Genomic DNA, 12380 nt, shown 5'->3' on the forward strand with positions numbered 1-12380 from the left:
CCTCTCCTTATTAAATGGCCCCCAGGGTGCTCTGTACTGGCATCGGTGTACAAATTGAAACAGACGACCTGAGTATAAGGAAGGTCAGTTCCTTTGCGTCTGCTCAGGGGCTCATTGTAGAAAGCTAGCTGAAGTGTACTGTTCAGCCAGGAGGATTCTTCCAGGCCCACGCCTCTCATGTTCAGTGATGAGTCGAAGAAATCACTGATGCCCCTCAAACCCTGAGGATTTATGAAATTGTGAAATGTGTGTATTCAAATATGCCTCATCTACAAACTGTCATCGCGCCACTGTGTCCACACTGACTCCTTTCTCTTGATTCAGTGACACAGCTCTGAGTGAGATTAAAAAACAAAACAAAACCATGACTGCACGTTATTGCCAAGGTTCTGTATGCATCCTGTGCTGACTGAGTGCAGTGTTACTACAGGAGTTAGTGTCATCCTCCTGGGCTCCTGAGCCAAGCTTTTGTTGAATCTGACAATTTTTTTTTTGTGTAACATTGAGAAAGGGGATGTGAATAAAGATGCCCTATGAGATGATAACTTATTGCTCTTTTTTTAAGTACCCAGAACAACGATTTATATTTCCCTCTAAAGTCTTAGTAGTAGTGACCATTGGTTCTCATATGCTCTGACTACTATAGAAAGCCCCAATGCTAATCTAAAGACTCATCTTACATGCCAGCAGTATGATTCTGTGACTTCATCTTTAGGAGAGGAAAGCTGCTACAAAAGTAGGAGAAGGGCTAAATGTTAGTAGTCAAGTATGCACACATTAATGGTTGTTAGGGTAGGCCACACCAAGGACATAATCAGCAATTACTAATTCTGTTGTTCCTTCCTCCTTGTAGCTAAGAATTTCTTTTCTTTCTCATAGTCATAAAGAAGTGATTGTTTTTAGACCTTACACTTTTGATTTTGTTGATGCCACTTTGGTAGAACTCATCCCACTTTTATGAAGCAAGTTAGAAATTCTTTTTTTTTTTCTATTCTTTTTTTTCGGAGCTGGGGACCGAACCCAGGGCCTTGCACTTACTAGGCAAGTGCTCTACCACTGAGCCAAATCCCCAACCCCAGAAATTCTTGCTAGTACATTTCGTAGGCATTGTGATTATGTGGTGAAGTTCTATAGAACGAAGGATTACTTCTGTGCTCACAAAAAGCTCTTGAGCTGTCGTGGAGTCCAGTCTTGGGTTGATGCTACAGTCCAGCCTTGAGTTAGGTTAAGAATGTCATGGGGAGTCCAGTGGCTTGCAGGTGTGACACGGTGTGTATATATGCTCACAGAGAGTTGAAAATTGTGCATGTGCTGTTTGTTCCTTTGAGCATGGCCTTCAGCAGGTCCATCAACCTGTGAGCCATAGGATAGCTTGCTGCTTCGCTATTTCCTTGACAGTTGGCCATTCCTCTCTGGCCCTCCATAGTGGTGATTGTAGCTTACCAGACCCTTCTGGAGATAAATCTTCCTAGAGACTATCTAGGCATAACTTACCTTTTCCCTTTTATGTGGAGGAAAGTGTTAGAAGTGACAGTTCTTATGATGTGTAATTTCTCGCAGTCATTTTGATGACTAGCCTTATCCATCGATCCCAGGGGTGTGTTGGTGGAAAGTCTGCTGATGCCTGTAGATTTGGGTTTAGGGATCCTTGTTGGAACTCTCTGCTTGCATACTCCCTTGATCTTGAATCAGACAACAGCAACAACAACAAAGACAAAAGATAGTTATTGGTACACTTAGGAAATAAATGGGCATTTTTCAAGGCATGTAGTTATTTTTGGGGGGAGTGACTTTTGAAAATATTAAGTTCTGGGGATCTATCATATTTAAGATAGTCAGTTTGAGGGAAGATATTTCAGGAAACTTTCTGCAAACTCCATTGTGTAAATGTACATTTGATCATAGTGTATAAATGCAGAGTAAGCCTAGTTTTTCCTGCTGATCAGTGTGTGGTAAACAAAGGTAGTACTTCAACTATTGTTAGAGAGCTATGCAATTTCCAGAGAAAGATTTAATTTGAACTGTGCCTAAGAAAGTAGTATTTGACTTCAAATGTGAGCCTAGCCCAAAGACTTCCGCTCGGAAACTGCTGTTGGTAATAAGACTGAATGCTTTTGCTTATGTCCCTCATGCAGGAAAACATCAAATATAGTTGGGAAATGGAGTGCTTCAGATGAGGCTGCTTATGAGAGGATGTAGAAGACAGTGAGTAGAGGTTGAAGATGGGTACACTGTAGAGGCAGAATTACCTGTTTGCTTATTGGTTAACATACGGAGGACTTTGGAAGGAGGTACATAACCGGAGTGATCTGTAGGCTGAAGGAGTAGATTAGCAGAGAGTTACATAGATTGCTAAGAACTATTTTTTTCCATTATTTTTAAGGGAGAAATGAGAATGTTTAAGAATACTTGCTGGCAATAGATGGGAAGTTTTCAACACTGGATCTCTTATAATCCAGTTGACTGTAAGATACATATTCTTTGTCATTTTTGTTTGTTTGCTTTCGTTGTTTGGTGGTGGTGGTGATGGTGAGTGTGTTGAGATTAGGTCTCACACTGTATCCCAGCCTGCTGTGAAGCTCACCATGTCCCCACTCAGGTTTGCTTTGAACTTGTGACAGTCTTCTGTCAGAGTTGATTATCCCCTCCCCCAGTTACATTATTCTTTTCTTGTTTTGAGTTCATAAATGTAAATATTGTTAAATATCTTAAAAGTTCATTGTATTCATTTGTTGTAAACTTCTAGTACTATTTTTGTGAGAGGCCATCTTAAAATTATTCTTCATCCTTTATTGTACTGACTGAATACATTGAAATTCCTTTGTGTATTTATGTTTATATTTACCCTAAAATATAGTATATATGATTCTCATCTTATTCCATTATCCCCAAAATATAGTCTGATACTATTGAGCTTTTTAACTTCTACATCACTGAGTATTTGATTTAAAAGTACATTAGATGTACCACTCCTTGTAAACATTTAAGTACAGTGAAGTAAAGAGTAGACTGGAATACCGAATGATATGACAAGTACTGTGTGATGAATATTGCCTCAGTGTGCGTGTGTGCGTGTGTGTGCGTGTGTGTGCGTGTGTGTGCGTGTGTGTGTATGTGTGTGTATGTATGTGTGTGCGTGTGTGTGCGTGTGTGCGTGTGTGTGCGTGTGTGTGTGTATGTGTGTGTATGTGTGTGTGTATGTGTGTGTGTGTGTGTGTGTATGTGTGCGTGTGTGTGTATGTATGTGTGTGTGCGTGTGTGTATGTGTGTATGTATGTGTGTGTATGTGTGTGTATGTGTGTGTATGTGTGTGTATGTGTATGTGTGCCTGTGTGTGTGTATGTATGTGTGTGTGTGCGTGTGTGTGTGTGTATGTATGTGTGTGTGTGCGTGTGTGTGTATGTGTGTATGTATGTGTGTGTGCATGTGTGTGTGTATGTATGTGTGTGTGTGCGTGTGTGTGTGTGTGTGTGTGTGTGTTTGTGCACGCACTCAGTTACCAGCTGTAGCCTCTATTTGTTCTTAGGGCTGTGGATCATAACAGAGTTTGAGGCCTGCTAAACTAAAAGGGTGAAGGTGTTTGATGTGAAGCAGATTAGACATTTATTGCTGGAATTGCTAATGAAACTTAACACAGAGTTTTAGAACCGTTTTTTGTAAGGAAATACAAATATGGCCTTTAGATGCCAGTGTAAGCACTTAGAATGTAATTTAGTAGTAACGTGCACTCACGTAAGACAAACACATAGCACCATAAATAGAGTTCAAATACAAGTGCTGTGCAGATGTGGCTCCCGTCAGTGAAGGATAAACCATATTGGGATATACTTTTTCCTCTTTTTGCTATGTGTAGTCAAGTTTTTCTGTAAATGAGTACAGAAGGGTATTTGACTTTAATATTCTTACCACCTTTCTGGTGTTAATCCTAAACATGCCAGGTGAGATGGCAATAGTCCCATTCCAGCCTCACGGGTCCTGTCTTGGCTTCTTGGTCTCATCTAGCAAACATGCTGTGTCTACATTCTTGCCTCTCAGACAGGCAGGTGCTTGTTTATTTTAAATAACAACAACAATAATAATCAGTGTCCAAATGAGGGAAGGAACAACTTGGCACTGTGTATCAAGTACCTTAAAATTCATTCCCTAGGAAATAATCAGAGGGACAAGTAAAGGTAGTTGCTTTTGCATTAATCACAATGAAAAAGTGGACACAGATAACAATTCTTAATAATGAGGATGTAGGAAATGAATTAGAGTATTATTTTATAGACGCACTATGCTGTCGTTACATAGTAATGCTTTTGAAGTTAGAGAAATGCTTCCAAGAAAGTATAAGAAATGGATTTAAGACATGCACATTTAATATTTATGTGTGAAGAAAAAGAAGTATAGATTGACTTCCTTCTCTGAAACCCCAGGGATCAGAAGTATTTTTAATGTCTGAATTTTGGGGGACTTATCTGCATATACACAATGAGATCCACATCTAACTGCAAAAGCCATATATGTTTCACATATATAATTTATAAACAATAGAATGAATATAATTTTATACATTATTTTCAGTGTAACTGTGTAATGACCACAACGTGTCACATGAGGTCTGTGTGGAATTAAGACATTATTATGGCAGTAAAAACATTAGACTTAGGTTAGGGATGCACAACCTATCGATCAGTGTTTCTCAGCCTTCCTAGTGCTGCCTTCTCTTAATATAGTTAATAGTCGTGTTTTCATGACCCCCAAACATAAAGTTATTTCTGCTGCTACTTCATAAGTGGGACTTTGCTACTCTTGTGGGTCATAATGTAAACATCTGATATGCAGATGGCCTTAGGCGACCCCCGTGAAAGGGTTGCTCTACACCTGAGGGAATCGAGCCCCACAGGTTGGGAATCACTGCTGCAGGTGGACATGCGTCTGTGATATTTGTGGTCCACTCAGGTTAGTGGTATTAGTCATGTTCTTGGTCATTCTCAACACTTTGTAAATGCACACAGTTAAAAGATGCTATACTAAACTGTTAAGACATGAAAAAGAGAAATTCTCAGTGATAAGGACATTTCTATGAATGTCATCCCTAACGTCTAACCATGGACAATAGAAGCCTCAGTTGAAATCTGTTTCAGCTTTTCCAGAATAGGTTTCTGTGAAGCCCCATAACTTTGTCAAGAATTACAGACATTTTCTGTAATTTAGTGCCCAGAGTCCTTGGTGAGAGGTCATTTAAGTTGTCCTGTAGCCATATGTAAGAATCCACATTTTTAATAAATTCTCAAGGGTAATTGGTTCTGATGCAGGTAAGGGTAGCCTGCCACTCTGAGAGAACAACTGCTGTAGCTGAAGCTACTATGGATATAAATGTCTCACTTCACTGGGCACGCGGACCTGCCAGGGCAGGGGAAGCCCCAGGAGGGTCCCGAGCATCCTAGGCAGGCTGCTCAGATCCTTTATGACTGTACTCGGCATGCCCAGAGACTATGTTAGAGCCGGACATGACTGTCTGAGAGCGGGCACACTTCATGAGCACCACAGGTCTCTGCAACACCCTCCTCACAGCAGCCATGGTGAGGGGGGGCTCAGCCGCAGCACTGATGGGTATTGTGAAGAAGAATGGCAGCTTAACATGTTCAAAAGCTGGGCTCTCTTGGCTGATTTCACTACACAGTCTTTACCTCTAGGTGGCAGCAGAGACTAGTTGTTTTATTAGGCAAGCCAAATGTCATTCCTGCAACTGTGTTGGAGCAGAGGATAATTTCTTTTTTCTTCCTTGCGGTATGAATTTTATACTTGGACTGGTTTCTACAAATGAAATATGGAGCTGTGTCATCTCTTGGATCATTTTTATAGAATGTTACGTCAAATGGCTCCAAGAAATTTTCTTTCCAAATTTGAGTGCATATTGCAAGAGAGATTCATGTATGTGGCTCTTGTAAGACCACACAGGGACTGTTCTACTCGAAGGCTCCTGGGTTTCGTCAGAAAGCAGATGTCTGGGAGGGAATTAAGCAACTTGGAAAGTTCATTCATGGAAGAAAAAAGATTCTTTAAAAAACGTATTTAATCTTCAACTCAGCATGAAAGGCGCTCTTTGGATAACAAGTCTGAAAGATGATTGGCTCAGTGAAGAAAAGTTCTGTTTAGAAAGCAATAGAAAAGTATATTTATGAAGTAAATTCATTAAATTCTCAGAGAATTAGCTTGTTTTATCCGCTGCTTCTTAAGAAAGAAGCGTAGCACTCTGTAGACTCCGGTTCACCACCATCATTGAGACGGTTGTCTTAGTGACCAAAGAACTGCAAGTGCCTGTGATGTTTTCAGTTTGGTTCAGTCTGAGTCTCCAGCCACTTTCCTTATGAATCCTATTTTATTTTCTTCACAGAAAACAGACATCGGTCCATGGCAGACTATGGGGGTGCTGGTGGAGACAGCTGGAGTCGGGATGTTTCTCTTTCTCTCAAGGAAATTAGTGTTTAAGGGCTTTGAACTTTTTGGTGATGTATTGGCAGCATATTGTGTGAGGAGGGAGTGTTCCTTCGGTGGTGGGCTTGGTTCCAGGAACTGCAAAAGGCCCTTAATCATGCCGGTAGCTGTAGATACTGAGGACACTTGTAAAGATTTCAGGTCTGACCATCCTTAGGAGGTGGAAGATGAATTCACAGCATCCTTTCTCCCTGGAACCCAGCTCAGTATGCTTGGTCAAGGCTGTGTGTTTTCAAAGTGACTGTTTGCGCCTTGAAGTTTCTCTTCATTTTAGTGTTTGTTAGGAGCGTGCCTAAGTATTCTTGATAGATGTAGTGATGAAAAGAAGGAAACGCTGAGCCAGGACAAAGTGCCCTTGAAAAATGACTGCCTCCATTTCTTTTGTCTTATACTGCTTGGCAAATCACCACTAATTTGTGGGTGGAAGGAAGGCTAGAAATAACAGATAATAAATCTGGCAGATGGCCCAAATTTTCATATGCTGGTTTTTTTTTTTTTTTTAATCTCTTGATTTTCTTAGAACTTTCCATTATTCAATGCAACTTTACCCTGTAAAGTTTTAGTTTTATATGGCAAGGGGCCCTTCATAGGGAGACTGTATAGCTTGGTTATCTCGTTTCCATTGACTTCCTATGAGAGAACATTTGTTTTTAAACAATGCCCCAGCACTGTGCTTTATACTGAAAGACTTGTTAGGTTTCTGAGGTGAGGGGTAAATTGGTACCTTTGTTCCATAATGTAATGTGGGTTTTGGTTGGACCTAGTCACTCCCAGTCCCTCTTTGTGGTAATTACATGTGGGCACAAGGGGTATTCCAAGAATAAGCATTGAAATATAGTTTTCAAATCTCTCCTAACCGAATTGCTCACACTTTGTGCCAAACACAGCATTACATTTAGAACTATGGTAGTAAAATAAACTATACGAACCTTAACTAGCTATCTTCATGTTTATCCTGTTCATTTGCTTTTCCTCTTGTCTCTGCTGTTTTATTTATATATTATTTATGTTTTCATTTTTGTTTGAGACAAGATGCCACTGTGTAGCCGTGGTTGGCCTGGAACCAGCTCAGTGGACAAGGCTGGTTTCAAACTCAGAGAGATCACTTGCGTCTGCAGTGCTGGGATTAAAGCCGTAGGTGTACTCCATTACCAACTTCTTTTTTCCTTTATCTTTTTTCTTTCGAATGTGTGAGAGTTTCGTGTACATGTATATGTGTGCTTGTGGTTTACTCAGGAGTAAAAAGAAGGCATCATCCTCAGGAGCTAGAATTCTGAGGTTGTGAACCACTTTGTGGGTGCTGGCAAGCAAATCTGGGTCTTTGCGAGTGCTCTTAACCACTAGGCTATCCCTCCAGCTCCTTCTTTTTTCTTTTTGATACCCTTTTGTTTCCCGTTTCCTTTTGAATTTCCTTATTTGCACTCCTTATATTAACTTTCAATACTTTTTTACTTGATCTGAGTTTCACATCGTTTAAAAGCTTTGGTTTTGTTATAGAGCCCAAGTCATTGAGCCAAACAGACTTGATTCTGTACTCTAGTTTTGGTACCAACTTCTCTTTCGTCCCTGAGCATTTGACCCATGCAGTCCTCATGTCCTGGCTTGTGTTGTTGTTGTCCAGTTCACACAGGCTGGAGTTATTGGAGAAGAGGAACCACAATTGAGACAAACGCCTCCGTTCAGAATGCCTATGGATAAGTCTGCAGGGCGTTTTCTAGGTTAATGATTGATGTGAGAGCTGCCAGGCCCTGGGCAGGTGTATAAGAAAGCAGCCAGAGCCAGTCATGAGGGAGAGCAAACCAGCAAGTAGCTTTCATCTGTGGCCTCTACTTCATTCAGTTTCTGCCTTTGGGATCCTGCTCTGAGTTCCTTCTGTGACTTCTCTCAGTGATACAGTTGTAAGCTGAAATAAATCATTTCCTACCCAAGTTGCTTTTGGTCATTGTGTTTTACCACAGTAGTAGAAACTTAAATTAACTGTAATCTTCAGATGGGGATTTACTTGCAAGGCTTCTTTGGGGAATAAAGATATAACGTAGGGTATGCCCTTATACAGCCAAAGTACCAGATACGCATTAGTTGTTAAAGTTGTTATTATCTTTGTCTTTTTTCTTATTTCTGTTCAAAAAGTACTTATTTCTTGGCCATAATCCCATAATATCTTCGCTCCATTTTTTTGTCTTTCCCTGATTTATCCTCTTGTTGTACTCAAATCTACCCTTATTTGTTGGAGGTAATGTTTTTAAATGGGAGTTAATGGAAACTGGATAATTAGTGACCATAACTGAGTTTTATTTCTCACCACCTTAGGCCCAGAGAAATGATTCTTTGTACATGTTCTTTCTTTACAATGCCACTTTATCTTGTTACTGTGGACCTTTCCTAGCCTCACGTGAAGGCATTCCCTATTCTTTACACCCTTTCCTAAAGCATTTGTGCCCTGTGGTTTGTAAAGTCCAGGTGTGTTGTTAGCCATGGCAACTTAGCTCAGCGCTTCCTGTGAGCAACATTTGAAATTGAATAGTGTGGGGCCTGGTTCTTAACAAGTGTGTGTGTGTGTGTGTGTGTGTGTGTGTGTGTGTGTAGCTGTGAGCACTGAAGTTTTGGAGATTTTAATAGAAAACCCTGGTAGAGAAATCATCATTCAAATGTGTAGGCAAGATTCATAATTTCTCACCACACTCTTTGTTCCCTCCTTTCTACTGTAAGTACTTCTGCATCACTTTCCTAGAATTAGAAATGAATTTTTGAGGAGCCCTATTTGTATCTGAATCTTTTCTACAAGTCTATACAACTTTATTGATAGTCAGTCCTGACAAGACCTTAAAAAAGCATTCTTCTCATTACTTGAATAATGTGCTGTGATTGAACCGTTATCCACACACTGATTGGCCTGCAGGAAAGGAAATCCTGCCCTCTCTGCCAGTGACCTTTCTGGCCACCCCCGCCATTGTGTCTGGACCAAGTAGACAGATTCCATAAACTTGGAGTCTGGGAAGATCTGCCATTTCTTGGCACTAAAGTATGCAGTGACGACAGGATGTTTGCCTCGAAGCAGATTTCCTTCCTCATTGGCAGTCTGAGAAAAGCCTGGAATGTGGCCATGGTTGATAGGTTTCACATGAAGGTAAAACAAAAACAAACAAACAAACAAACAAATCCATAAGTAACTGTCCATTGTTTCCCCAGGTTCTCATTGCTTTCTTTGAAGCTAAAATCAGCAGTCACAGAAGCATTCACATTTTCCAAAGTTTATGGAGTAAATTTATTATTCTAATACTCACAGAAGAACTTTATGTGAAGTACACGGACTGCTTATGAACGTGCCATGAGAGAAGTCCTCAGCATGATTGCTACCCTGCAGTGACTTCCTCCATTACCCCCTAAAGGAGGGTCATGGCCTGGATGTGTCGCAGTCTTTAGATGACATCCCTTTGACCTAAAACTTGTTTGTTTGTTTGCTTGCTTGTTTGTTGTTCCTAGGTGACAAAAATATCTGATACAATATATTTAGGCAAAAACGTCATCAAAAGACAAAACAGAAAAGGAAGTAACTTGCTTGTTTTCTTCCCTCCTCCGTCTTTAAAAAGAGAGAAAACCCACCAATAGAAAGGAATTCTTACGGAATTATTTCGAGTTGTTCGGAGGGTGGTTATGTGGAAAGGGGCTGTTAATTGTTATGAGGGGCACGGGAGGCCAAATTAGAAACAGAATTTAATGCTGATAGAATTGAACCATAGCATTTTCTCTGAGCTGGGAAAGTAGACAGGTTTTTTGTTTTTTTGTTGTTTTTTTAATAGCAGCATCAGTTTTGACACTGTTTGAAAAGTAGATTTCCTAATTTAGGGAATACAAACTAGGAATAACTTCTAGGCTCCTGCAAAGGCATTAAGTGTGGACTAAGTCTATGAGGCTTGTCTTTTTGGATGAGACCTTGAACCTTAATAGTCATTTCTATTTCCAAGGAAGTCTGGAAACAGCCACCTACTTCTAAATTCCAGTGTTTGTGGTTGTGATTCTTCTCCCATGGATGTGTTCACTCTTTTCCTTGCTATATTTGAAGCTTATGTAGTAAGTATGTTAATTCTCTACACCTATTGATGACCCAGCCAAACCTCATTCTTCATGCTTGGCATTTGTGTACTTTGCTTGCAGAATCATGCTTTAGGGTAGGATGGACACTGAGACAGCCCTGTGTTCTCTGAGGACCATCTCTAGATGATGATAACATGAGAGGTCACGTGGTCTTTCTCTGCCCCATAGAACATGCAGTCCTCCCACACCTGCTATTTGTGTGGGTCTTGACTTTTCACACTCACTGGCTATTGGCCTAACAGTAGCTTTAGGACTTAGGAAAAGTTGGAGGGAAAAGTAAATCACTATTGCCAGTAGCAGTCCTTGAATGTTTTATAAGAAATGGACTCTGGGCTAGGCCTCTCAGGGTAGATTGTTTCAACTGATGAAAATTGTATTATTCACATAGAACAGCGGTGAGGGAGCCCTTCCTGTGTTTACAGGGTGTTGGATGAAATAGTATATATCTGGGGTGGGACATCAAGGTCATGTTAGGCAACTGTGTCTGTCACCATAAGTAGTAGAATACAGTTTATACTGCCTCCCCTTGCATTAAGTAGTTTCACATTGTGTTGCCATGGAAAGCAAATGGGACAGTAAAAGGCATGTCTTCATGTCTTCACTATGTCAGTTTTGTCACATACTAATGAAAAACCAAGAAAATCTGTTCTAGTTTATCTCTAAGATTGACAGAATCACCCACCACCACCATTAGGGCTGTTACCAAAGGAAATGGACTCATTTCCTCTCAGTTCCCCTCCACTCCCCCATTACATGGCTTGATTGGCTAGAAGCCTTCTGTGGAGACACAGAGCACTTCCTGTTACTGTATTCAAGTCTCACAGTCTGACTGGTCTGTTCCCTTCCTGAGAACCTTCTCGGCCTGCACTACTTGTTGTACTTGAACAGTGGATGTCATCTTGCCCGTGTGCTCCATGTCTGCCAAGTGAGCATCTCCTAGGAACATCCCTGGGCCACCTCACCTCCTCATCCCTGGACATGTTCCACCTGTTCCTTAGCCCCAGCCCTCCAGTACCTGAAGTGCTTAATGTCGGTTCCTTCTCTGGAGCTGTGTCTACAATAGAGCTGACTTACAGAGTTGTTTCGTCTTTCGAATGTTAATAGCTTCTAGTGAGGGGCAGCTTTGGTCCCCATAGTCATTTAGCTATGACTAGAAATATTGGTTTCATGTGACATCTAATGAGTAAAAGCCAGAGGGTCCTAAACATCCTGTGATGGCAAAGAACAACCCTCGCAATTGTCCTCAGCAGAGAATTATTGGACTCATGCAGTCATCAGTCCTGAGGTCAAACACTGCTTCATTTGGAGACTTGGGGCTTATATAATGAAGGGTAAAGGAAAGTCATAGACTCTTAGGGAAGGAAACAGATGTGCAGAGGTCGCTGTCTACTAGGCCTCATGTGCCAATGAAAGAAGTCAGTTTTCTGAAGGAAAATAGTTGTCCAGTAGACTGTCTATATATCAACATTATTCCTAATAGCATTTTAAAAGGTTATAGAAATATGACAACTCTCAGATAATTCATCTAGTTTTAGAACTTAGAGCCACACGTGATTTTAAAATCTTAATCTCTTTTTCACAAAAGTTAAAAGACTTGTCCAAGGCCCTTACCACTAATTGACAAAGGCATGAGGTAGAATTTGGTCTTCCATTGAGTGCCTCTGGACTACCCTCTTCCTAGTTGTTCCACTTACTCATGCTTTACGAAGCCTGTTAGTCCACTGTAGTCCCCTTCCATTTCCGGTTTATTAGAAGTATTATATAATTTTCTACTCGTGAGTGCTGTGTGGTACTCATTCTTG

General features: G+C 40.7%; 2 protein-coding genes across 6 annotated transcripts in view; one reads left to right on the forward strand and one right to left on the reverse strand.

Annotated features, from left to right (window-relative positions):
• Window positions 1-12380, reverse strand: part of Filip1l (filamin A interacting protein 1-like) — a 242956-nt gene that overhangs the window by 6626 nt on the left and 223950 nt on the right. For 3 of the 4 annotated variants that reach the window (XM_017598112.3, XM_063270563.1, XM_063270564.1), the window contains one exon: window positions 1495-1682. In XM_017598112.3, coding sequence (XP_017453601.2) covers window positions 1495-1682 — 188 coding nt within the window. Of the gene's footprint in view, window positions 1-1494; window positions 1683-2249; window positions 2317-12380 lie in introns of those variants that run through there. The other variant, XM_039088830.2, reaches the window with a different exon arrangement.
• The window catches only part of Cmss1 (cms1 ribosomal small subunit homolog), a 298132-nt gene that overhangs the window by 6473 nt on the left and 279279 nt on the right, over window positions 1-12380 (forward strand). The window lies entirely within an intron of this gene.

This window comes from Rattus norvegicus, chromosome 11, assembly GCF_036323735.1.
Source record: "Rattus norvegicus strain BN/NHsdMcwi chromosome 11, GRCr8, whole genome shotgun sequence".
Lineage (NCBI taxonomy): Eukaryota > Metazoa > Chordata > Mammalia > Rodentia > Muridae > Rattus > Rattus norvegicus.